A 24,805-nucleotide genomic window follows, 5' to 3' on the forward strand; every position below is an offset into this window, starting at 1 on the left:
CTAAAAAACCGAGTCAAAGTAATTTTTCACGCCAGATAATTGCTTTTAATAGTTTAAGAAGTGTATAAATCTAGAGTTATGAAGCAGCTATATGTTTGATACACTTTGCTAAAGAAGCAGTGGTTAATATCTCCCTACAAATCGACGTATTATCGCTGAAATATTGATTTATTTGCGTGATGAGCCAATGTTACATCCAGGGCCAACATTACCGCCGGTTACCCTATGTAGATAATTGAATCATATACAAATTTCAATTAAATTATTAGGTCATAAATATTAAAAAAACGTCATAAAAATTCACTATTTTACACAGATACCTAATGCAGGCCTGGTAGCGATGAATGCCATTCAAAATAGTGACTTAGTGACCAACGATGACTAAAAAAGTGACCAAATAGTGACTTTTAGTTTCAGTAAAAGTGACCAAATAGTGACTTTTGTATAAAGTTTATAATCAGATAGTGAGCTACAAGTTGCATTAGCATTGTCACGGTGTAATTCGTAGACTAAAAACTATGTAGCGATACTCATATTTATCCTTAATCCTTATCTAGAATGCTATCAGAAATCAAGAAAAGATAAAAATTTAAAAAAATAAAAACATAAAGTTTACTACTACTCCTATCATCACGGTAACCAGGAAAAGGATGGAACATAGCAAGAGGTCATCGCCTTAGCGACACCCTCATAAGTACCACGGAGTTGGATGTTGGGGAAGGTATTCGTTGGTTAAGCCAGAAGCTAGCAGTTTGACCATGATAAATCATATTTAGTCACACCACAAAAAAGTATGTATTAGCCGTCACGGAAACAGGTAGTGAGTTACACGTTTATAATATCAGCAACGGTTTTGAAGCAATTACAGCATTGTGGTAATAATATTAAATATAATAATATGAGCTAGAAGTTTTCCGTGAAACTGCAAAAACAATAATCTAATTGATTCCTAGACAGAGAATTATTTGAGTTCACAAAGCTTATAAATCTTTAGTAGATAAAAAACTTGAAGAAATCAAAATAATGAAGAAATTTTTTAAATACGATTTTTTCAGTAACAGGTACCCAGATTTTTCCTATAACAGTAGGAGCTTAAAGTGTGTGAAGAAGTTGACAATGCAATACGCGTCTCCATGCACGGCCCATACCAAAATGCCGATTCGCCGATGCGCGGTGCGTTTTTTCCTAAGAGCTGCCAACTAAAAGGCGGTTTGCCTCATGAGTTTTCCGGCAACGTAACATATCCCATTTTTTTAAATGTTTTTATCAGTATAAAATTTTAATATGGAATCGGCTAGCTATATTGTTTAACTGTTGTATGAGGTAAAAGTACCCACGAAGAACCGTTTTGCTACGACATCAAAGCAGTCTTTGTTCTCGGCCAATCCTTTCGATTGTTTTTCATGGGTATTTGTATGAACCTCGTGTGAAAAGTAACTCGGTCTCTGTAAGAATTCTTAATGCGAAGTTAATTTAATGCAACTTCAACTGATTGAAACTCACAAAGTTGCGGACAGTTGCAGCTACAATGCACATGATTTCATAGGGTACACCGAAAACAACGATTCTGTTGATGTTTTAGGGTGGAACTCGTTGAAACTATTATCTGAGCTCCAAATTACTTTAAATTTAAGAATCTTTATCGATTAATATTTAAACGAATTTAACATTTCTGTTTCTCGCATACAAGGTCTAACTTAACTGATTTTTTGTTTGCAATACAATAATTTTTGCTTAATATTAGATACAGTCAAACCTCCATGAGTCGATGTTCTATGACTCGATATCGACTCATGGAAGCAAATTATGCCATATTAAAACATATTTTCTGGGTTACTATGATGGTCCCTTCAAACAGCTTCCCAAGGATTTTCTATTCCACAGCTCGATATTTCCATGAGTCGACGGTCCCTTCAACATCGACTTATGGAGGTTTGACTGTATTTGATTTACGAGTTGTGGCTTCGTGCAGTAAAAAATCCGTAGGAACGTTTTTATTTGAGGGAAATTTCTGATTGATTTATGCCTAACCATTCATATAAGTTTTTAAGTATATCGTGACACATGTGACTGTTCTCTTTGCTTCCAACATACTTTTACAAAACAGGAACTATATACAAATACTTTTATGTGCATAATATGCTAGAATACGAATTTTCAAAATTTATGTTTTGTCTAGAGTTTATGACCTTTTGTGCTTGGTCCGCAACTCGATTTTGCAAAACCTGTTTTTTACTTACGGTCAAAACACTGTCTAGCTTGGCCTGTGCCAGAATTACTTTTGATGATGTGATGCAGCTATCTTAGTTACAGCAATAAATTTATGTTTATCTGTAGCAGTTTTTTAATTTAAAAAAACTGGATTCTACACTAATCAATTCTGCACTCTGTACTCTAGGTCTGAAATTCGTATTTTAACAAATTTCATTCGTGAAGAGTAAGACCATAGTTGACCTGAATCGAAAGTAACCTGGCGATTCTCACAATACAGCCCCGGAAACAATTATAAAGCATTCGCTGATGTTCATACAAAACAATCACGTTTGTGGATCAAAGTCTTAATTTCTAGTGATTCAATTGACGACATTTTTGTCATCCCATTTTGGGTGTGCACTTGGCGCTTTTAGCATAATACTTCAAATTTATACATTGCTACAAGATTTACATTTGATTCGGTTGATAATAAAAGTAGGTATGCAAATGATTTTTATTTTGATCTTTTTCCAATAGGCGGTGCAAAAATAGTAACTTTAATGACCATTTTCCGGAAAATAGTGACTTTAGTGACTTTTGGATGTAAATAGTGACTTTTTAGTGACTAGCCTCAAAATAGTGACCAAGTCACTAAAAAGTGACTCGCTACCAGGCCTGCTACTGGGAAAAGAATCATTTCCTTGGGAAGTTAGCAATTTCTCAATATTGACGGTTTAAAAGCGTTTATTAATTTTTCAAATAATTTACTTCACATTTATTTAGGTTTTAGATAAATGATATCCAATCGAGTGTCTAAGTAGATTTGAAGACAATGGGGAGATTTGTCTTCTTCTTCTTCTTCTTATTGGCATTACATCCCCATTCTGGGACAGAGCCGCCTCGCAGCTTAGTGTTCATTAAGCACTTCCACAGTTATTAACTGCGAGGTTTCTAAGCCAAGTTACCATTTTTGCATTCGTATATCATGAGGCTAACACGATGATACTTTTATGCCCAGGGAAGTCGAGACAATTTCCTATCCGAAAACTGTTTAGACCGGCACCGGGAATCAAACCCTCAGCATGGTCTTGCTTTGTAGCCGCGCGTCTTACCGCATACCGGGAGGATTTGTATTCAGATGAAAAATACTCTATTTTCATTTCTAAAGGAAACTGCATAGGAAAAATTTGTTTGTCTATAGTCTGTGGTAAATATCGCATCAATGATATTGTATTCGTATGTGCTGAACGACACAATAAAGACGATTTGTATGTTCATTAGATGTATACCATCTTCAAGTCTTCCAACAGAAGTTTCTCTTTAAGGAAGTATTGGAATAATACATATTGCAATATGTAATTCATCTGAATGATGTTCCTTAGTAATCCTACGCATAAAATGTCGTAGATATTTAATATGAATGTTTCAATACCTATACGATATTGTCTAGTGGTCTATGTATTCAATGTGATGGTTACGTTTTATTTTATTGAGTATCAACTTCACGGTATAGCCTAGTCACGGTATTAGGCACTACTGGCGAAGAAGATGGCCTAATACCGCGACAATTGTTTTGATCAATAAAAATGCAAAAACATGAAATTTAAATACCATTTCAGTACCCAGCTCATTTTTATAGCTGTAAGACTGGGCTCATTGAGATATTGGAAGTAAATATCATTTAAAAATCGAGTTACAGGACTTGGAAATATAACCATAATTTGAAGCGTTTTGCGGATGCAAATTTTGACTGGTCGAGCCATACATTTTCACATTTATTTTTTAGCGCCTAATTTACGTCACAAATACCCACAATAATAATTTGCTAACATTTTCTGACATATATTTGTGTATTTCACCAAATAATGTGATGTGTATGACAGACAGTACCTCTATATTCATCAATTTGGATAAAATCCACGGTATTAGCACAAAACAGATAGGCATCATAGAGCAAACGGCAATTTTCAAAGTAGGCTCTTTGTGTATCAACAATCGACGAACGGCACTCCCGTATATCCAAAGCGGAAGAAAGAGACAACACAGCATGCGATGCTGCTCTGTCTTATGCACGTTTTTCAGTAAAGCTTGACTTCCACCGCTAGGTTCGCTAGCGTTTCAAAATCATGGAAGGACCACATTTCACAGCAAAGATGCCTATATGTTATGTGGTATTAGGCAATGCGCGGAATTAGGGCAGGTCACGGTAGTAGACAACGATGGTAGAATATTTACAACTTGCTATCTTGCGAGAAAAACATTACTATCTCGTTTCCAACAATTCCACGCGCAAATAGCTGACAAAAACCGGAAAGTCTCTGAAATTGACAAAAAAACAAACCTTACAAGTCAGCTTTAAAACCAATCAGAAGGGTTGTGTACAAGACACGACCAAAAGGTAGACGTTGGACAACGTAAGGACATCGTTGCGACGTTCTGCCGTAACTAAGCGACTGTGTTTTGCACATTGAAAAAAAAATCTTCTCGGATCATCTTCCTTTTGTAGAGAAAGTTAGTCTTGAAAAGAACCGATTTATTTTTAGTAATGCGTCTTCCTGATTACAAACAGCAGCAAAACCCAAATGAGTATCTTGAGAGAAAGTTTCACTTGACTGCTACTGATGCCATCCATGCGAATTAATTGTTGCAGCGTCTTCCTCAGACGCGTTTTGCCTTGCGGAAATTATAGCTCATAGAACAACATTCGTCTTGGCCTCCCTATACAATGTTGGTCCTGAGAGAAACCGATTAATTTCCAATAATGCGTCTTTTAAATCACTAACCACTCGAACTGATTACCAGTCAACGGTACTTCAGATGCCACCGTTGCGAAAAAGTCAACCGCATCCACTCCGCAACAGACGCCATAGAAGCGAAACAGGCAACCGGTAGTCCGAATGTTGCGTTGCGACAAAAGCAGCATAACAAGCGGAGACGCTGCAAACCTATTCGCACGGATGACATCATGTTAAATTTTAGCTCAAGATTCTGAATTGTGTTTTTTTATTACCAGACTAAGGCCGGAGCGGCCTGTGCAATACATAAAAGTCTTCTCCATTCAGCACGGTCCATGGCTGCACGTTGCCAACCACGCAGTCTGCGGAGGGTCCGCAAATCGTCCTCCACCTGATCGACCCACCTTGCCCGCTGTGCACCTCGCCTTCTTGTTCCCGTCGGATCGTTGTCGAGAACCATTTTCGCCGGGTTACTGTCCGACATTCTGGCTACGTGTCCGGCCCAACGCAGTTTTCCGATTTTCACGGTGTGAACGATGGATGGTTCTCCCAACAGCTGATGCAACTCGTGGTTCATTCGCCTACTCCACGTACCGTCCGCCATCTGCACTCCACCATAGATGGCCCGCAGTACTTTCCTTTCAAAAACATCCAGTGCGCGTTGGTCCTCCAAGAGCATCGTCCAGGTCTCGCGTCCGTAGAGAACTACCTGTCTAATAAGTGTTTTGTATATAGTCAGTTTGGTACGGCGGCGAACTCTATTCGATCGGAGCGTTTTGCGGAGTCCAAAGTACGTACGATTTCCTGCCATGATGCGTCTTCGAATTTCTCTGATGGTATCGTTATCGGAGGTCACCAGTGAGCCCAAGTACACGAATTCTTCAACCACCTCGATTTCGTCACCACCAATACAAACTCGGGGTGGATGGCTTACATTGTCCTCTCTTGAGCCTTTTCCTATCATGTACTTCGTCTTCGACGTATTGATGACTAGTCCAATCCTTCGCTTTTCAGTGTAGCCTAGGAAGCCTACCCTCCATCCTCTTAAAGTTACGTGCCATAATATCTATGTCGTCGGCGAAACCAACTAACTGTACGGACTTCGTGAAAATCGTACCACTCGTGCGAATCCATGCCCTTCGTATTACCCTTTCCAAAGCGATGTTGAATAGCAGACGACACGAAAGACCATCACCTTGTCGTAACCCTCTGCGCGTTTCGAAGGAACTCGAGAATGCCCCTGAAACTCGAACTACGCACATCCGATCCGATCCATCGTCGCCTTGATCAACCGTATCAGTTTATCCGAAAATCCGTTTTCGTGCATTAGTTGCCATAGCTGGTTCCGATCGATTGAATCATATGCGGCTTTGAAGTCGCTAAGTAGATGATTTATGGGTACGTTGTATTCGCGGCATTTCTGCAATACCTGACGTACGGTGAACACCTGGGGTGGCATTGTGCACCTCTATCGCAGAGCTATCGAAAGGAGATGCGCAATGATGCCCCTGATCTGTGGTAGAGCGTTCAACCATAAATCCCGCCTGGTACTGCCCCACGAACTCTCCTGTTATTGGTGTTAGTCGGCAGCATAAGATTTGGGAGAGTATCTTGTAGGCGTCGTTTAGCAATTTGATTGCGCGTTGGTTGCTACAATCTAGCTTATCGCCCTTTTTGTAGATGGGCACACGACACCTTCCATCCACTCCTGCGGCAGAACCTCATCCTCCCAAACCTTGGTAATCACCCAGTGCAGCGCTCTAGCCAGTGCTTCACCACCGTGTTTAAACAGCTCTCCTGGTAGTTGGTCAACTCCAGGGGCTTTGTTGTTTTCAGCCGGCCGATCTCCTCCTGGATTTCCTGGAGAATCGGAGCCGGAAGTCGCATGTCCTGCGCGCGTGCTCCTAGGTTCATTACGATACTGCCACCGTTGTCTGCCACATCGCCATTCAGATGCTCTTCGTTAGTGCTGCCGCCACCTTTGGATAACCTCACGCTCGTTTGTAAGAAAGTTCAACTTCATGTCCTTACACATATCGGGATGTGGCACGTGGCCCTTACGTGAATGGTTTAACTTCTCATAGAACTATCGTGCGTTATTAGCGCGGTACAGTTGCTCCGTCTCTTCACGGACTCGATCTTCCTGCTGGCGCTTTTTCCTCCGAAAAATCGAGTTTTGCCTGTTCTGCGCCCATTTGTATCGTGCCTCGTTCGCCCTCGTGTGGTGTTGCAGCAATATCGCCCATGCTGCATTCTTCTCCTCAACTAACTGCTCACATTCGCCGTCATACCAGTCGTTTCTCCGATCCGGAGCCACCGTGCCTAGTGCAGCGGTTGCGGTGCTTCCAATGGCGGTTCGATTATTTCTCCAGCTATTTTCAAGAGATGCTGCGGCTAGCTGCTTTTCCCTTGGGAGTACCACTTCCAGCTGCTGCGCGTAGGCTTGGGCTAGTCTACCGTCTTGTAGTCGTCCAATGTTTAGCCGCGGCGGACGACTCCGACGCGTGGTGTACACCGTCGAGAGTTTTGAGCGCAGGCATACTGCAACGAGGTAGTCTACAGCCAAAACGTAAACATTGAGAAAATGCCTTTCGAAAAAAATGCATCACAGTTTCTATTCCTATTTCCCAAGTTTATGATATTTTAATCAGCAAAAACTCCTAAAAGCACATAATCAACACTACTTATCCATCCATAACCTTAATTGCATCGAAAACATGCAAAAATGTGTCGAAATCGTTAAAATAAAATTTTAAGTCTATTTTCATATTTTCTCCAGAATAGGCCTTCTTGATAAGTCATTCTGCATTTGCTTGTCATTCATAGCCCCTTTGTTTATGACATTTTTCGAAAGTCAGGGCTGGTAGCGGTCATTGCCGCTCAAAATGGTGACTTTAGTAACCAACAGTGGTGAAAAAAGGGACCAAATAGTGACTTTCAGCTGCAGAAATAGCAGAGGCGTCGCGTCCGCATGTGCAACCTGTGCACTGCACAGGTAGCAATTTTGTCCATAACATTTAAACTCGCAATAGATTTCTTGTCATTCTTATACAAATACTTGGATCATGTGCATTTGTCATATGTTTAGTACAAATTGAGTATAAATACATAATCGTAAAATATGCACGGAATTGTTACAGGCGACATGTGATATGAGGCAACCGAAATGCTACGATGGGGGCGCGTTATATTTTACTCCACAATACCGAAACGACGACGCACCGCCACATGTTTATTTATTTATTTACTAGCAGACCCGACGAACTTCGTTTCGCCTAAAATTGATTAGTTCTCGAGTTATGCAGAAATTTCGATTTCATTTGTATGGGAGCCCACCTTTCTAAAGGAGGGAGGGGTCTCGAACCATCTTAAGAACCTTCCCCGACCCCAAAAACCTCTGAATATAAATTTTCACGCCGATCGGTTCAGTAGTTTCGGAGTCTATAAGGTTCAGACAGACAGAAATTCATTTTTATGTATATAGATTTATTCAAACAGCGCATGCGCGTATGGTTGAAGAGCGCGCAATCGGAACAAAATAGAAAAAGAAAAGAAGCGGTAATTAAATGAATTTTCTGCTCGCTCAAAGCGTTCCATGGCGAAAGTCCGGTTTTGAATAAGCACATTGGATCACAAGCGTTTTAATATTTTATATTGATTGGGATTATGGCTTATGATGAATCTTTTCGTCAAATCCAATATCCAAAAGCTATTGGTATAACATGTGGACAACTTAGCGAGTAGAGGGTTAGGAAAAATGTCCATGGTTAACACAAATAATGAAAAATTGCTTGATCAGATGTGTACGCTGATGGATTTAAAAATGTTGGACATCTGTCCACGTGGTATGAAAACAGCCCTTAGGAAAAAAAGATTCATCTAAGAAATAAACTAAAATAGAACAATTTATAATTGAGTAACGTTTAGATTACAGATATGTTCTGATTTTATCACGCTTCGATTTCGTCAACAAAATTATTCCATTTTTATCAACAAGAAAGTTCAATCATTTTTTTTCGAGATTTAGCCTTTAAAATAAACTAACTTGGGTTAGTTTTTGGTTAAATGTTGTTTTTATAATATTTCAAGCACTAACGGTGATAAGACCGTAATTAACAAGAGAGGATTCTTTGCACCGACTTCCCCACATCGAAATAAAAGTGATAAGATGCGGGTTTGTTTGCCCTTTATTACTTCAGGACGAAGGATTACATTGTTATGTAGCGTTCTGATATAACTGAAAAATCGTTGAAATACTTTTTCGGATGTTCTAGGCCGTCCAAACTATTCTGGAGTACATATCCTCGAATGCATCAAGAAATATGTCTACAAAAAAATTGTCCTAAGCTGAGGTATATGCCCAAAAATATTTACAGCGGCACTAGGAGTTAAATTTCTCATATCAGTTGTAAATATATTTCTATTTTATGAACACATAATTATTAAGAAATGTCTCATGCTACGAAATAACTTGAATTAAAATTTAATTTTTCTATTTCTGAAATAGTGACCAAATAGTGACTTTTAATTTTATTTGCAGTGACAAAAACTGACTTTTATATGAAATCAATATGGCGGATACAAATAATTTTCAAAAATTATGTCTTCCTCTAAATCTTTTGGCCGAAAATTTCAACTTGAAGGAGCAATAAATTATATAAAAATAATGAATTGCAAAAGCATTATTCAACAAAACCGATGAAAAGATTATAGTGGAATGTCTTCACTTGTCCTTTTTATATATTTACTATTTAAATTAAGCAAAAGAATTAAAGTTATGTGATAAAGATTATTTCGTAATAAAGTAACTCAAGAGACGAGAGTTTAGTTTGGTCTGCAGCTCAGACCGTAAAGAGGACGAGGGCCAGCTCGTCATGATCATTTATTGGTCTTTCATTAACACATATTCACACGGTATTCATACGTTTCGACCTCAACAGTAATGACAGTAATGACGGTAATGACGTCTTTAGTCTTTTAAGTGGAGTCAAGTATGAGACACTGATCAAAGTTTACAAAGTCATGAAATTAAATGGAATAGTTCGTCTTATGACAATTGCGACTAAAGTGAAATCTTATGAGTTTGTTTTATTTAATTCTTTTTAATATTTATTTTTGTATTTTCCGCTTCAATGGTGAACAGCACAACTTTGAGGCAAGTCACACAGAAGACACAATAATGTTTAATATAGGTTCGATCTTATTCGGAAGATGCACTTGTGTGTGAACATGGCACCTTTTATGATAGAAAATTATTTAAATAATTTGTCGACATAGATTTAATTTGGCTCATAAAGTTTATAAATCTGAAACCAAAGAACCATTTCGAAACCTGAAAAAAAATGCTTAGGAAGCCTTAACGAGATGAGCCGGCCAAGTGCCGAAAGTCTCGTTAATAATGACAGTAATAAAAGTTCGAGTATCCAACCGGTGAGTCAGTCAAACTCAAAATAATGAAAATCTTAAAAAAATTAACCATAGTTTATGCAGCTTCGGATGTCTAAATTGTCAGGAAATGTATCTAAAATTGTGTAGGATTCAGATGAAAATATCAGCATTTTATTGAAAAGCTTTTGATTGAAGATGTCCAAGGCTGGCTCGTCTCGAAGGATTATTGAAAAGTTGAATCTGAGTACTCAACAGTTCAATTGATACGGTGTAGAGTTTGATAGTTTTTCAAAAAGGTTTTAAAATAAGCAGGGTCTGCTATAAGCCTTGTGAATATATTTAGATTCTGAATCATAAACTGTGACACAAAATCCCTTCAATCAATCGCTGTTGTAAATCTAATAGGAACACCGATATTCGTATCGAATTTGGAGTCACTAAGTTGCGAACAGATTTTAGGCCAAAAAGTCTAAATCCATCATTTCATATCTGTCATGAATAAAGCATCTTCCGACGGGTAAGGCTTAAACATTTTTAGCATTTTTTATTCCGCGATGATGCTCTTAACGAAACTTAGTCAATAGTTTCAAAATAGTTGAAAATAGTGACTTTTTCCGAGAAAAAGTGACTTTAGTGATTTTAGGTGACTTACCCGGAAAAAGTGACCAAGTCACTAAAAAGTGACCCGCTACCATCGTGATGAACTTTATAATTTAAAAAAATCACGTTAATAAAGATTAAAAAAAAAAAAAAAAAAAAAATGACCCGCTACCAGGTCTGGAAAGTACACACGGGACAAGGCTTTTCGGGAGGGGAAATTTTCTCTCTCCGAGGTCGGACCGATGACGGTTCGGAAAAAAAAATCCCGTTATCGGTTTTTTAGGGTGGACCTACAAATATTTTGAAAATAACACGTTGTAGGCCCATTCGAAAATAGTTTTTTCCTTTCCGGTACACCAAGGTGCCTCGAAAAGGCTATATCTCGCTTAACAATTGATAAGGGGCCTACAATGAAAAGTAAACAAATTCAATCGTAAAAACTCACGTGAAGTCGATCGCATCAAAGTGGAGTTTGAAGCTCTTTGAGGTCGTAATAGACGACAAGCTGGCCATCACCAGCCATGTCGACTATGGAACCAGCGAACGCATCAGGGTGACTTCGCTTGCCAGATGGCAGCGCGAGTGGGATAGATCTTCTAAAGGTAGGTGGACCCACTGGCTGATACCTAATATATCGAGTTGGGTGGGGAGACCCCATGGGAAAGTTCACTTCCATCTGACACTATTCCTGTCAAGCCATGACTGCTTCCGGCAGTACCTCCACAGGTTTCGACTACCTGGGCATAGTGCATCCATTGTACTTGCCACACAAGCTACATACTCATGCAATGTCGGGCATAGAGAAGTTTCAATTAATAACTGAAGAAATGCTAATAGGCGAATTTGAGTAAAGCTCATCGATTATTTCGACATCTGGTGGTCGTCACAAGAGCCACGAAAAAAGTGTCGTTGGCCAAAACACATTGGCAGCAAACACTGCACATTGGCAGCATACGGAGGGGGTACGATTTTCGCGTTTTCTGCTTAATCCAACCACAGGGTGTCTACTCATCTGTAAAAACAAAATTCCCTGATTTTTCCAGGTGTTTTACATTAATTTCCAGGCAAAAACAAACGTGCCAAAAATAGATTTTAATAGCAATTTAATGATCAATTCAAAAAAGTAAATAGGGGAATGACGGCTTTGGCAGGTTTTGTTCTATTATTGGCAGGGGTTTTTTTTATGACTAACTATGATCAAATTTGGCCTAAACATTCTTTTCATATCAAAGAATATTGTGGCCAAATTTTATAAAATTCGGTCGACAAAAACCCCCCTGACAATAATAGAACAAAACCTGCCAAAGCCATCTGTTCCCCTATTGCAAAAAATATTATTTTAAAGAATATTTTTGTGGCTTCACAAAGCAATGTTGTAAATCATGTACTTAAAAAATTCCTCCAGGAATTCCTTCGCAATGTCCAGGGAAGTCGAGAAAATTTCCAATCCAAAAATTGCCTAGACTGGCACCGGGAATCGAACCCAGACACCCTCAGCATGATCTTGCGTTGTAGCCGTACGTCTTACTGCACGGCTAAGGAGCGCCCCTACAGCATGTATCCGACAAAATAGGCATTCCTCTATTAGGTGAGGTAAATAGTTTCAGGAAAAACGCTTGTACTCTACGGAATTCATAAAACAATGTCTGTTTACAAAATAAGTTACGCCCAAATCGCAATAGTTACTGAAGAATTACAAAACAAATTAGATCATAACTTATAACAAAGCATGTTTGTCACTTTGATCAATATTGAGTTTCCCGGTTTTTTCCCGGTCGTGTAGAATTCCCCTTTTTCCCGCTTTTTCCGACTGGATGGACACCCTGTCAATAAAATTCAATTCTAAAAAACTCATATCTTGGAAAATGATAACCGAACAAAGAGGGACATAACTAACATAAACACGATAATAATAATAAATTATTGATTGAATTCCACGGCAAATACAACTAGTGATCTAATAAGTTTATGTACTATACCAACAAAAGAATTGATACCAGTCTGGAATTAGGCAAAAGTCTGACCCCTCCATGAAGCCAATTAGAACTCGCCCACTATTTTCTCCGCCATCAAGTCATTATTTATTTTTCCTCAATGACGTCACAAATTGCTGTCTGTCGTTCGAACCAAGTGACTGTGCGAAAGCCAGCGTAACAAGAGAAATAAGGGTTTATAAAAATACGATTTTTGTATTCAAATCGCTTGCTTTACTGTTTCTAGAGCTTCGTAATGGACAAAACAGTGGAAGTCTATCCACTTGAATTAATTTTATAAAATATAACTTCAATGAAGCGTCAAATGAACTTGACCATTGATTCAAATTTAGACTCTTACGGACTGCTTCCACATTTCACGCTAGAAAAGTGTTATGCTTCACACTGCAGCACCACACACGGTTCGCGCAATCAACCTTTTTTTCTTCCTATTTCATCACCACCACAATATTGTTTCGTCTTTGTCGACATCGCAATAATTGGTCCCTCTCGTTCGTCCGTATTAATATGAGTCACAAAGAGAAAAAATGCGTACTTTTTTGGAAAATTCTCGATACTTACCTCGGTGAAGGTTACGTAGTCTCCGTCCTCGAATCCGTGTCGATTCTCATCCAAGCAGGTCACAATACTGTCCACATCGTTGGTGATGCTGGCGACCATGGCCGAGCTCGGATTGGCCCCGGTCGGATCATACACGGTGAAATCTTTTCCAAAGTCACAGAAAATTTGCGAAAACAAACCACGCGTGTCGGCCGTAATGAGGGCGATGTTGTTCCGATGGGTAATCTCCGCAACCCGATGCTGTTCTTCCGGGGGCGTCAGGGTGAGCACCACCACTCGGAACTTGCGGAGAAAATCCTCGGTCAGGTCTCCTGTGTACGCACTGGTCGGCACATAGTTGTTCAGTTCTGCCAGCTGACGGCAGCTTACTTCTGCCCTATTCCGGCCAACATCATCCGCAGTCAAATAAAATTGCGAGGACAAATCCTCCAGCGAGCAAAGCGCTTTGTCATGCAAAGTGACAGATTTTACACCACCGAGGATTACGTTTTTCGCGATTTCCACGCCCAATCCACCGAGACCCGAAATCAACACATCGGACTGTGCCATCCGCCGCATGGCATCGTGTCCCAGAACGTAGAGCTGCCGCGAATAGAGCCCTTCATCAATTTCCTGACCACCCGCGGAACCTTCGAACGGAGCCGATCCATTGTTGTTTGCCGTCGCCATTACAACTGCTACTGAGTCTTCTTCTTTCAACTTCTGTTGTTGTTGCTGCTTCTGCTGTTCAACTGCGACTGCTGCAGCGAGGGGAGTCGACAACGACGACGACGACGAAGTAGGCGATGTCGGCAGTTTCCGCTTTTTGGCGGCTGGGGGATCGACGGCGGAACTGTCACGAAATTCACCACTAGACATTAAGCCGCACTAAAAACCGGTGCGCCTCCGTCACGAGAGACCAGTGCACCAGCCAGACGAAATCAAAAATTCCAATTGCACTCGCAACACCAACCGAAACTCGACCGACAGCAACTTCACCTGGATGAAAACGTGCACTAATTCGCGGAATCGTACTTGCAAAAAAGCAAGAGTTTTCACTCTCCCGTCTCGCAGAAAAACAACGCCAACGAAAACTGTTCACTCGCGCAAATGAAGCGGCTTCTTTCGTCCCGAAACTACGGTCGTTTCACTTCACTCCTTGTCCGTCGTTGATGGGCGATGATGCTCCGATGTGGAAACCGCGAGTCGACATTCGAAACTGCAAGAAAAGGGCACGTTCGCATTACTCAACACTGAACTGTAATTTGACGTTTGGCGATGTAAACAAGCAAGAAAATTCACGAATTTCAAGCTAGTTTCATGGTTCCCAGGAAATTTTTCATCGGTATGAATAAAAAAATGCTATTAAAACTATTTTTATATTTTTAGGATGTCTGTTCAAACATGAAACAGCATTCATTTCATATCGATCGTCTCGTCATTTTTCTCCAGGTATTACATTTTCACTGCATCCACCCAAGTAGATACTTTGAAATTGAATAAAATACTGAATTTGTATTGGATAGTTTTGATTAGAGGCATGAAAAAGAGATATGCGGATACGAATGTGCCATCAATCAAACTGTCAAAAAGCTGTCACCAATGAATCAGCAAGAGACATGTCAAGCAGTCAATTTGTTTTATCAATATCTGAAAACGGCTAAATTCGATATTACGCCACACGTGGAGACATTTTGAATGAATTTTACATGTGTTTGTACTAAATTAAGGATAGATTATAAATTACCACATTGCGGAAGTACATACGAACGCAACTGATTAGCAATAGTCGAACGCAGCCAAAACGTTTTATAGTTGCACTTGGGCTGCGTTTCACATAGAAATGATTGTCGCGCCATCTTCAAAAATTGCCAATTACATTACAAATGTTGGATACAGTTGGAAACAACAGTTGCGGATGTTTACACACGTATCGGATATCATCCCAAATACCTGATATCTGTGTTTTTACGTAGATTAACAATTTCTCCCTTTTTATGTGTTGTTCTATAATGAAGAGATTGATTGCAGTTTTGACAGAATAACATTTTCTATCCGTGTTTCTCGTATCCAGGCTCTAGTTTTTATGATACTCCATACCCCACTGACCTTTCCCGTAAAAAAATTTTATTCGCACAATTGTTGACTCTTTATTTTATTTAGGGTCAAATTTCCCAAAGAAACCATAGTTTTGACGCCTTTAAGTAATTCAAAATTTACAACAAGATTGCTCTAACATTTGCGCGACTTGGGTGAAGAATCTTTCAGGTCGGTTCACACGTGCAACACTTTTCCGGTTTTTTGTTTTCAATTTTAAAAATAGTTAGATGATTCACAAAATATGGGTTTTTTGGGATAGTTGACCTTAAATAAGCCAAAGAATTGACTGAGACAATGAAACGAGATACATTTTTGACGGGAAAGGTCAACTGAACTTTCTGCACAATCAAATATGATTGGCTCAAACGATTCTTTCTCAGAGAAAACCCTGAAGGAAAAAATAGACACCATTTTGCAGTCTCCGCAGCCTCTTATTCAGCATTCCGGCGTTATGCCGATGGTGGTACCTGACGGAAGATCGGATAACCAATCCCGTGAAAGCAGCTGGAGTCATATGCTCATGGGGAAGGCAGGGTTTGCTTCTTTCCGACGCAAATCTGATTTCAATAAAATTATAAAATTTAAAACGCGCAATGTATCGAAATCAGGGATTGAATCCTAAAGAGAAAGAGCAAGTCTCTCACTTATCATCTCTGTATACATATACGATATGTAGCATAGCGCGAGAAACTTTTTTCGCAAGCTGTCATGATAGAGAAATGATTCGGGATGTTATACCTATGATAAATTTCTTTTAGAAAGCTCCAAATGTTGGGAGCACTGGCTCTGATGATGCATTTCAACTACACAGCTGTGCAGTAACCAACACGAAAGGAGCAAAAACAAATCGAGAATCATCATTTTTCTGTGGGGGCTGCCAATCCGATTCTGTTTTTTCGCACTTGTATACAAGTTTGATAAATTTGTTATAATGGTTTGTTACAATTCGGAACAGTTGTTGCCTCTCTTTTATCGTTGTTCGTTATATATTGAGAGCAATTTCTGCAAACCCCGATCGAAATAGATTGAATAAGTTGATCTAATCTTTCGGTAAAATGTTACGAAAACGAGCACGATCCCACTAGTAGTGTAAAGAGCGGCCTTATAATTAGCTCTTCATTTGATGTGCGAACCGAATAATCTACATTCAGTCAAATCTCGTTCTACATTTTATTTTTCATCGATATCTTTTCATTGTTGAAATTATGGGTTAGAGATGATGATTGAAGACTATTTTATACTAGTTGATCCAGCAGACGTTGTCCTGCATAGTAGGCTAAAATGCGAGTTGTGAACTGCCCATGCGAAATTTCCAAACGAATCTTAATTTCAGTTTTTTACGATTTACTCAACTTTACTCGTGATTTTCGCATGAGAGAATATCATATAAACCCGTCGGAAACTATAACGAACGTTTCTGCTGAAGGAATGATTAAAATCCATCCAGTTGTTTTCAGGTTATGCGAATACGAATACAGACCATTTCATTTTTATATATACAAATGAGAACTAGATATGCATTCTGAACAGTACATGAGCCAAAGGCGTGCCTCGGTGTTCTTATAGTTATGAACTCTGAAAACAGTTCAGTGTGCATTAAGCTGGTACGCAAGCAAAAACGATCATGGTAATTGAATCATTTGTTTGAAAAACTGCATATATCCATTTTTCACAATACCGAGAAAACAAAAAAAACTGTTTTTGAACAAATTGGCCCCGAATCTTTTGATACAGATCAATAGTTTTTTTGCAAAACTAAACATCCTGAGGCACTTCCAGTTTGAAAACTGCAAGCAGTACTTCATAATTGCTCTTCGAAGTGCGTGTACATATGTAGTTTCTCAAACAAACGAAAAATTCTTCAAACATTTCCGAACAAACATTTTTTTTGCATTTTTTGCCAAAATACGTATTTTTGGACGAGGATTCAGAATATTGTAGATCCAGTTGAAACCCGAACTAAGCTCTCGTGACAATCGCATTTTCTCCCATTTCCGGATGTCGCAACTGCATCGCGAGTAGTGCGCATGATGGCGCACGACTATAGCATGGATACGCACTACTCACGATGTAGTTGCGACATCCGGAAATGTGAGAAAATGCGATTATCGTGAGCCCTTAGTACGGTTTTCAACTGGATCTACAATATATGAAAATCTCATTTTGGCCAAAAATATTACATACGCAGTTTCGCAAACAAACGGTTCAATTACGGTATTCTATATTTAACAGTGGGGCTCCCGTTAGCCTTGTGCTTTTGGATAGAGAGCTGTGTTCAGAATGTTGTAAACATGAACACGCGCTCTCGTGTTCAGAATGCATTTCGGATGAGAAATTTATTCAAAATGTTATGAAATTCTAGCGTTGAAACATGAAATTCTAGCGTTTTTGATAAATATCTAAAAACTGATTAATAATTGGGCGTAGCTACCAAAAAACGGAATGAATTGGCCTGAAAAATTCACCCGATGTTCGTTCAAAATCAAACCAATCTTGAAAAAACGGCACTTTTCGATTTTTGTTTCAAATTTTAAAAATACTTAGAGGCGTCAATAAATATGAGTATGGGGAAAGTTGGCCTTAAATAAGCCAAAGAATAGATTGAGAAAATAAAAATTTCCGACGGGAAAGGTCAATTGGCGCATTTCCTGGCATGTACAGTAGATCTGTTCAAATTGTTTTTGACATTCTTAAAATCGACCGGTCAACTGGTATTCATTATTCTTATGCTAAGATAGACTTCGTGAAAATTTCAGCTGGTCGAAATTTAGGTGTGCTTCAAATCGATTTAGTGTTTTTGACATGATTTTGTTCTTAAAAAATCATAACTCTGAGTGAGATGAACGAAATTCATTACGACAACTAAATGAAAACCAATGTTTATTCTCGACAACTTTGTAGAACATTGTTTTATAATCGGAACAGATCTTCCAAGTGTTTTAACAGATTTCATCCTTTGAGATATCCAAAAATCAACATTTTTCGTTGATACGTGTATGAAATCTACATCTAGATATTTTTCTGGATTGAATTTGTCGGAAAATGGTAGCTACACATTTATTTTAGGATAGTCTGGTATTAAATCTTTGGGTTTCAAATAAAAATTGTAGAAAATTTTGAAGTGGATTCACATTTCAATTTGCATAATTGATTACCCCACTACAAAGACTTGCACGATGGCAAGCATTTCCATCGAACAAGTTACCATTGCTTTTCAATGATCGTCATTCTTCTTAAATATTTTTGGTTGGAACTTGAGATGTTGATACAAAGTAATCATTGGTGCCTTGGTAGAATGTTATTCAGTCAATGTTATTCAAACATACGGCACCGGCAAGCGTGTCTGGTGTAATTGTTAGGCCATTCGGCTGATAATCAGTGTCCACCAGAGGTCTATCTTAACATAAAAATTATGAATACATTTTTGAAATTTGAACCGATCCAATGTACAGTAACTGTGTATTTATTTTATATCCTAAAACAATAGAGGTAATAAACTATAGAGGACGATTGTTGCTGCGGTTCCCTTTGTTATCGTCCCCAAACATGTTGGGTACCTATCTGTCAAAACGTTCTGATTTTTCCTTTTTTGACATTTAGTGCCCTATCTTCGCCAGCAAAAGATGTTTCGCCAGTGACGACAGCGATAAGCGTCCTCTATAGTTTATTACCTCTATTCCCAAAACCAACTGAACTTATGTTTGAATTGACCTTTCCAATCAATTTTTTTTATTCGCTCGATCGAGTCTTTGGCATATTTAAGGTCGACTTTCCTTTCGGTATGTGAAAATCTTCAAGCGACTTCGAGCTGCTCATTAAACAGGAACATTATAACAGCAAATTGGCGCTTTTATGTTGAATGAAGAAGAAGAAGCAGAAAGATGATAAGCGAAAAAATCTCCACGGGAAACCATAGGGCCCGTTCACAAATTACATAACGCTTTAGGGGGTGGGAGGGTACCTGCCAGAGCGTTACGGCTCATACAATTTTCAAAACCCTTTCATACAAAAAACGTTACCAAATTTTGCGTTATGTAATTTGTGAATGAACCCATACGAAGAAGTTTTTAAAACTCTTCTCAAAACTTCTTGAAGCAATTTAATTAAAAACGGTAAGCAGTACGGGGTTGGACTTTTCTTCTACTGTGTATTAAGTGTAATATCACAAAATAAAATTTCTAATAGGAATATTGAGTTTATTATACAGTAGAAGAAAATTCCAACCCCGTACTGTTTACCGTTTTTAATTAAATTGCTTCTAGAATTTTTGAGAAGAGTTTTAAAAACTTCTTCGTATGGTTTCCCGTGGAGATTTTTTCGATCATCATCTTTCTGCTCCTTCTTCTTCATGCAACATCAAAGCGCCAATAATGAATCGTTGGAAAACCATTCCAAATCTACAAAATTTCAGAAAACAAAAAACGCACCGTTTACTCGCATAAACGGCGTTTGGGATTTAAGCCATTTACAGATGTCACGCTTGGAAAAAATCAAATCTGGCAGCCTTGCATTTATGATTAAACTGAAATTGAAAACCGATTCTGGTGGAATTTGCGGAATCTGTGAATCAACTACTTTTTTCAGCTTTTCACAGGAACAAACTTGAAATATCGTGTTCTTCTCTTGCTCTTACAATAATTAATTTACAATGACGAGAATATGTGCTGGGCAAATATCTTACCTGAAACGGCTAATAAGCAACAGACAGCTGATTTTCCAGGCGCAAATGTTAGAATCGTTTCCGACTATGATGCACAACTTTTCAATAGAATTATAGCATTTCAAGCTTCACACGCGTTCAGGGATCCAAGAAATCGTTTATTATCCAAAGAAGCACGTAGTATCTGCAATTTTGTAGCACTTTAAAAACGCGATGGACGAAGTGATTTTGATCGAGACAAAACAAACGAGTTATATCGACTGTTTTGCAGACCGGCTCGGCTGCCCTATCAGCGGTTTGGACTTTTGACACTTTATGGTGACGAAAAAGCGAGAAAGGCAAAACTGCAAGAATGATGAAGTTTATCGTGCAACATTTGGGAAGCGTTTGTTATTTCAGCGGGAAAATGTTATAACATATATTTTACAATATATTTTAATTACATGTAATGGCTATGCATTTTGTCACAGATTATTTTAAAAATATTCCAAGTTTTTTTTTGTCTTTATTTAGGAGATTTTCAGCCCGAGGCAGGCTCGTCTCCGATATTTCAAGTTATCTTAACTCCTTTATACCCTAACATTTCGACTTGCTAATAAATTAAGCTCTAAAAGCAACATTGTATGGTTCTAAAATATCTTTTGTTCAACCGCATGCATGAGTTAAAGTGCAAGAAATCATTCATCAAACGATTAATGTTTTAGTTCAGTGTAAAGCTTAGTTTTGTTTTGATGCATCAGTCGCGGTAAATTGCTTCTCGTTTGTATGTCCATTCAACCAAAGTTTCATAGATTTTTAAATTTAAGCTAACAATGGTGAGATGTGCACTGATATCATGTGGCATTACGTTACATGCAATCAAATCGCTACCAATAACATTGCATAAATTTCCAAGAAATCCTACGGTAAGGAACCAGTGGGTAGCATTCACCGAACGAACGGATTTAGTCGATCCGGATTCAGCTTACCTGTGCTCACAACATTTCGATAAACATGATTACGAGAATGTTTACATGAAGGGGCAGCGTCGGCTTTGCAAGACAGGTAAGCTAATGGCTCTAAGGTTGAGTTTTACATTTGAATAATAATTGTCGTTTTGCAGCCGTCCCATCTATACGAGATGCGAAATCGGCGAAGAAAGCTGATAAGGAAGCTATTCAAGAGAGATCAAAGATCATAGAGGAATTGCTAAGAAACCATGACAAATTACCTGCAGTGGTTAAAAAAACAACTCCGATGTTTATCAAAAGAGAGGCGATAGATATCCCGGCATCACCACCAGCAGAGAGTTCGGACCAACAAGACGAGATTTATATTAGTGATGGGGACACTCAATCCGAGGGATTTGTTCTTCCTGTTCAATGCGGTAAGTCGGTCTAAACGTACACTAAGGTTTTTTTTACGTCGCTCCATGTACCGCGTAAAAAAAACCGCGTTATTTAAAAAAAAACGACGTAAAAAACCTATTGGGGACTAAGAAAATTTTATATGTAGGTGCCTACTGGGGACTTAGAACATTTTCTTATGCCGGTGCCTACTGGGGACTTTAAAAATTTTAAATTGGCACTTATAATGGACGGGGCTTCTACCTATTTGCTCGCTAGGTGTTGTTTGTAGGTCATAGTACGCTAGTATGGATCGTGATATGGTACATGGTTTTTGTTATTGTCGATGCAGACGAAATCAAGAACATGTATGAACTTGTCTCACCAACGTCGCTCGACTGAAACGTCGCTGGTCACTGGCGACCCTTTCCAGTAAGTGCGTCGCTGCAGCACCAAACTGGAAAGCGCTCGCTGGTTGAGCGACGCGATGGTCCAGCGAAGACTCGCATAGACAATATATGAAACCAGGAATGTGTTCCGATCTATGCTCAAACCCATCCAAGAATCTCCTGAAATAAGGCCTTGAGATCTATAAGCGTAACCAAAGATCTATCAGCCTGTTTCAAATATGGTACATGCATCGGAGTGACTCATAGAATAGATCGTGTTCAAAGCCTAAGTTCTTGGTCATCCAAAAAAAAATCCCGAAACAAGGCCTTTAGATCTACACGCGTAACCAAAGATCTGTCCGCCTGTTTCAAATATGGTACATGCTCCACGTGACTCATAGAATAGTCATCCAACAAAATTACGAAGTAAGGCCTTTAGATCTATACGCGTAACCAAAGATCTGTCCGCCTGTTTCAAATATGGTGCATAAGCATAAGTTCTTGGTCATCCAAAAATTTGGGCGAGCTTGTTGTTCATCCTTGGTCGCCAAACACCGCTCTCTTGCATACCGCCAAAGATAGTCCTAAGCGCCCGTTACTCAAAGTGCTTGCAAGTCCTCCTCGAGCATGATATGAGTTCCATGTCCGTAGAGGACCACCGATTTTGTACGTGACACATTTGGTGCGATGGTGAATCTTTTTTGACCTCAGTTTATTCTGAGGCCCGATTTCTACAGTTGATTCGTCTCTGTATATAAGTAGGAGGATGATCTGGGATATGACTTCGTAAACGGCATTAAGTATGGTGATCGCCCGAAAGTTCTCATACTCTATCTTGTGGGCATATGACCCCTTTCTTCCATTTCTCTGGAAGCTGTTCTGTTTCCCAAATTCTGGAACCCATCTTGATGAGCTCAGCTCCGACACCATCCTTACCAGCTGCTTTATTGGTCTTTAGCTGTCTGATGGCATCCTTAACTTCCCTCAGGGTAGGGGCAGAATGGATCCTTATCATCATCAGTGCTTCCGAAGTGTAGGCTATGAACGTTGATTAAGCTAAAGCTGAAGAACCGGTCTTTGATCCTCAACCTGCACATTTTCTCATTAATTGGTCATCACCAGATCGCGCCTTTGAATATCGCCCATCACTATGGGGACAAGAAGGCGAGGTACGCAGCGAGCAAGATAAATCGATCAGCTGAAGATAATTTGCCGACCCTCCGTGAACTGTAAGGCTGGCGACGTGCATCTACTGACCGAACTGAATGTGGATGGCTTTCATGTACATACAATACTTTGTGAACCACAAAAAGACGGGCTGGGTGACCTAGTGGCTACCGCTTCTGCCTTATAAGCAGGACGTCATGGGTTCATTTCCAGGTTCCTTCGTTTCCGGCTGTATTTCTATCTTAGTTGTTTCTGTGTTTCACGTTTTACCAAAACGATTCCTACTGTTATAGTCTTCCACATTAACAATTGTTACCGTACGGTAACATTGATTACTATTACGATGTGGGATGGTAGGAGTATTTATTGTTCAGCTAGATAACGTCCGATTCAAATGCGGTGGGCGGCTGCACAACTAACGCTCCAAACGGCGGAAAACTTGGACACTACCAACTTGTATGAGCACTCAATAACCATCAGTCCGGAGCTGAGAGACGCGAAGCCTGTAGGAAGCTATCCGTATCCGATTGCACCAAAAATTCAAGAGGGATTATTTTTGGAATTGGATAGGATGCTGAGCCGAGGAATAATTGAAGAGTCCAATTCCGATTGGTCCCTAAATATCGTTCCGGTCCGTAAACCGTCTGGTGCAATTCGCCTTTGTCTTGACGCTCGTAAACTCAATGAGCGCACCGTACGTGACGCCTATCCCCTTCCGCACCCTGGACGCATACTCGTTGATGAACCGAATGTTAGGTCAGGGTGTACTGGAACCGTTTGTCTTCGTCTACTTGGACGACATCGTTATAGTGACAGAGACATTCGAGGAGCACGTGCGGTTGCTCGAAGAGGTTGCGAGACGATTGCGGGACGCGAATTTATCGATTAAGCTAGAAAAATCGCATTTCTGCTTGGATGAAATTCCGTTCCTCGGCTATATCTTATCTTCTCAGGGGTTAAGTGTGAACCCAGAGAAAGTAAGACCTATAGTCGAGTACGAGCGGCCAAAAACAATTACCAAACTACGTAGGTTTTTGGGTATGTCGAACTATCATCGGCGATTTATCGTCGATTATAGCAAGACAACCTCGGTCCTTTCAGAGCTTCTTATAACGAAGTCCAAAAATTTGAAATGGACCGCCGAATCCGAGGAGGCATTCCAAGAGATTAAGGCTAAATTGATCACCGCTCCTATTTTGACTAGCCCAGATTTTGAGCATGAGTTCATCGTCCACACTGATGCCAGTGACCATGCCATAGCTGGGGTGCTCACCCAAAAAGTGGACGGGCAAGAGCGAGTCGTGGAATATTATTCCAAAAAACTAACTACACCAGAGCGATCTTATCACGTTACAGAAGAGGATAGGGACTGGCGACGCTCCTTTCAATTGAGCATTTCAGAGGATATCTTGAGGGAAGTCATTTCATTCTCGTGATCGACTCTTCTGCTTTGACCTTCATTATGAAGTCAAAGTGGAAGACATCTTCTTGCCTCAGTCGGTGGAGTTTATCTCTACAAGTTTTCGATATGACCATTGTCCATCGCCGTGGCAGGGATCAATTCAAATGCGGTGGGCGGCTGCACAACTAACGCTCCAAACGCAACGCAGATCGTGGGAGCCAGTGTGAATGCGGATGGCTCGTGGCGGCGGATATACTGAAACGGCGAAGGGGACGAAAATAATGAGTGCCCGAACTTTTTGGGTGGTTGGAG

The 24,805-nt window shown here is 39.6% G+C and overlaps 2 protein-coding genes across 3 annotated transcripts in view; one reads left to right on the top strand and one right to left on the bottom strand.

Annotated features, from left to right (window-relative positions):
* The window catches only part of LOC134224829 (ubiquitin-like modifier-activating enzyme 1), a 127,544-nt gene that overhangs the window by 23,272 nt on the left and 79,467 nt on the right, over window positions 1–24,805 (bottom strand). Inside the window, exons 1-2 of one of the 2 annotated variants that reach the window (XM_062704429.1) lie at window positions 20,232–20,456; window positions 13,472–14,669 (exon numbers count right to left, since the gene is read on the bottom strand). In XM_062704429.1, the coding sequence (XP_062560413.1) occupies window positions 13,472–14,329 (858 nt within the window). In that variant the 5' untranslated portion in view covers window positions 14,330–14,669; window positions 20,232–20,456. Of the gene's footprint in view, window positions 1–13,471; window positions 14,670–20,231; window positions 20,457–24,805 lie in introns of those variants that run through there. The other variant, XM_062704430.1, reaches the window with a different exon arrangement.
* The window catches only part of LOC134224828 (zinc finger protein 699-like), a 29,428-nt gene continuing 25,556 nt past the window's right edge, over window positions 20,934–24,805 (top strand). Inside the window, exons 1-2 of the mRNA XM_062704428.1 lie at window positions 20,934–21,254; window positions 21,313–21,576. Coding sequence (XP_062560412.1) covers window positions 21,023–21,254; window positions 21,313–21,576 — 496 coding nt within the window. The 5' untranslated portion in view covers window positions 20,934–21,022. The remainder of the gene's footprint in view (window positions 21,255–21,312; window positions 21,577–24,805) is intronic.

This window comes from Armigeres subalbatus, chromosome 3, assembly GCF_024139115.2.
Source record: "Armigeres subalbatus isolate Guangzhou_Male chromosome 3, GZ_Asu_2, whole genome shotgun sequence".
NCBI lineage: Eukaryota > Metazoa > Arthropoda > Insecta > Diptera > Culicidae > Armigeres > Armigeres subalbatus.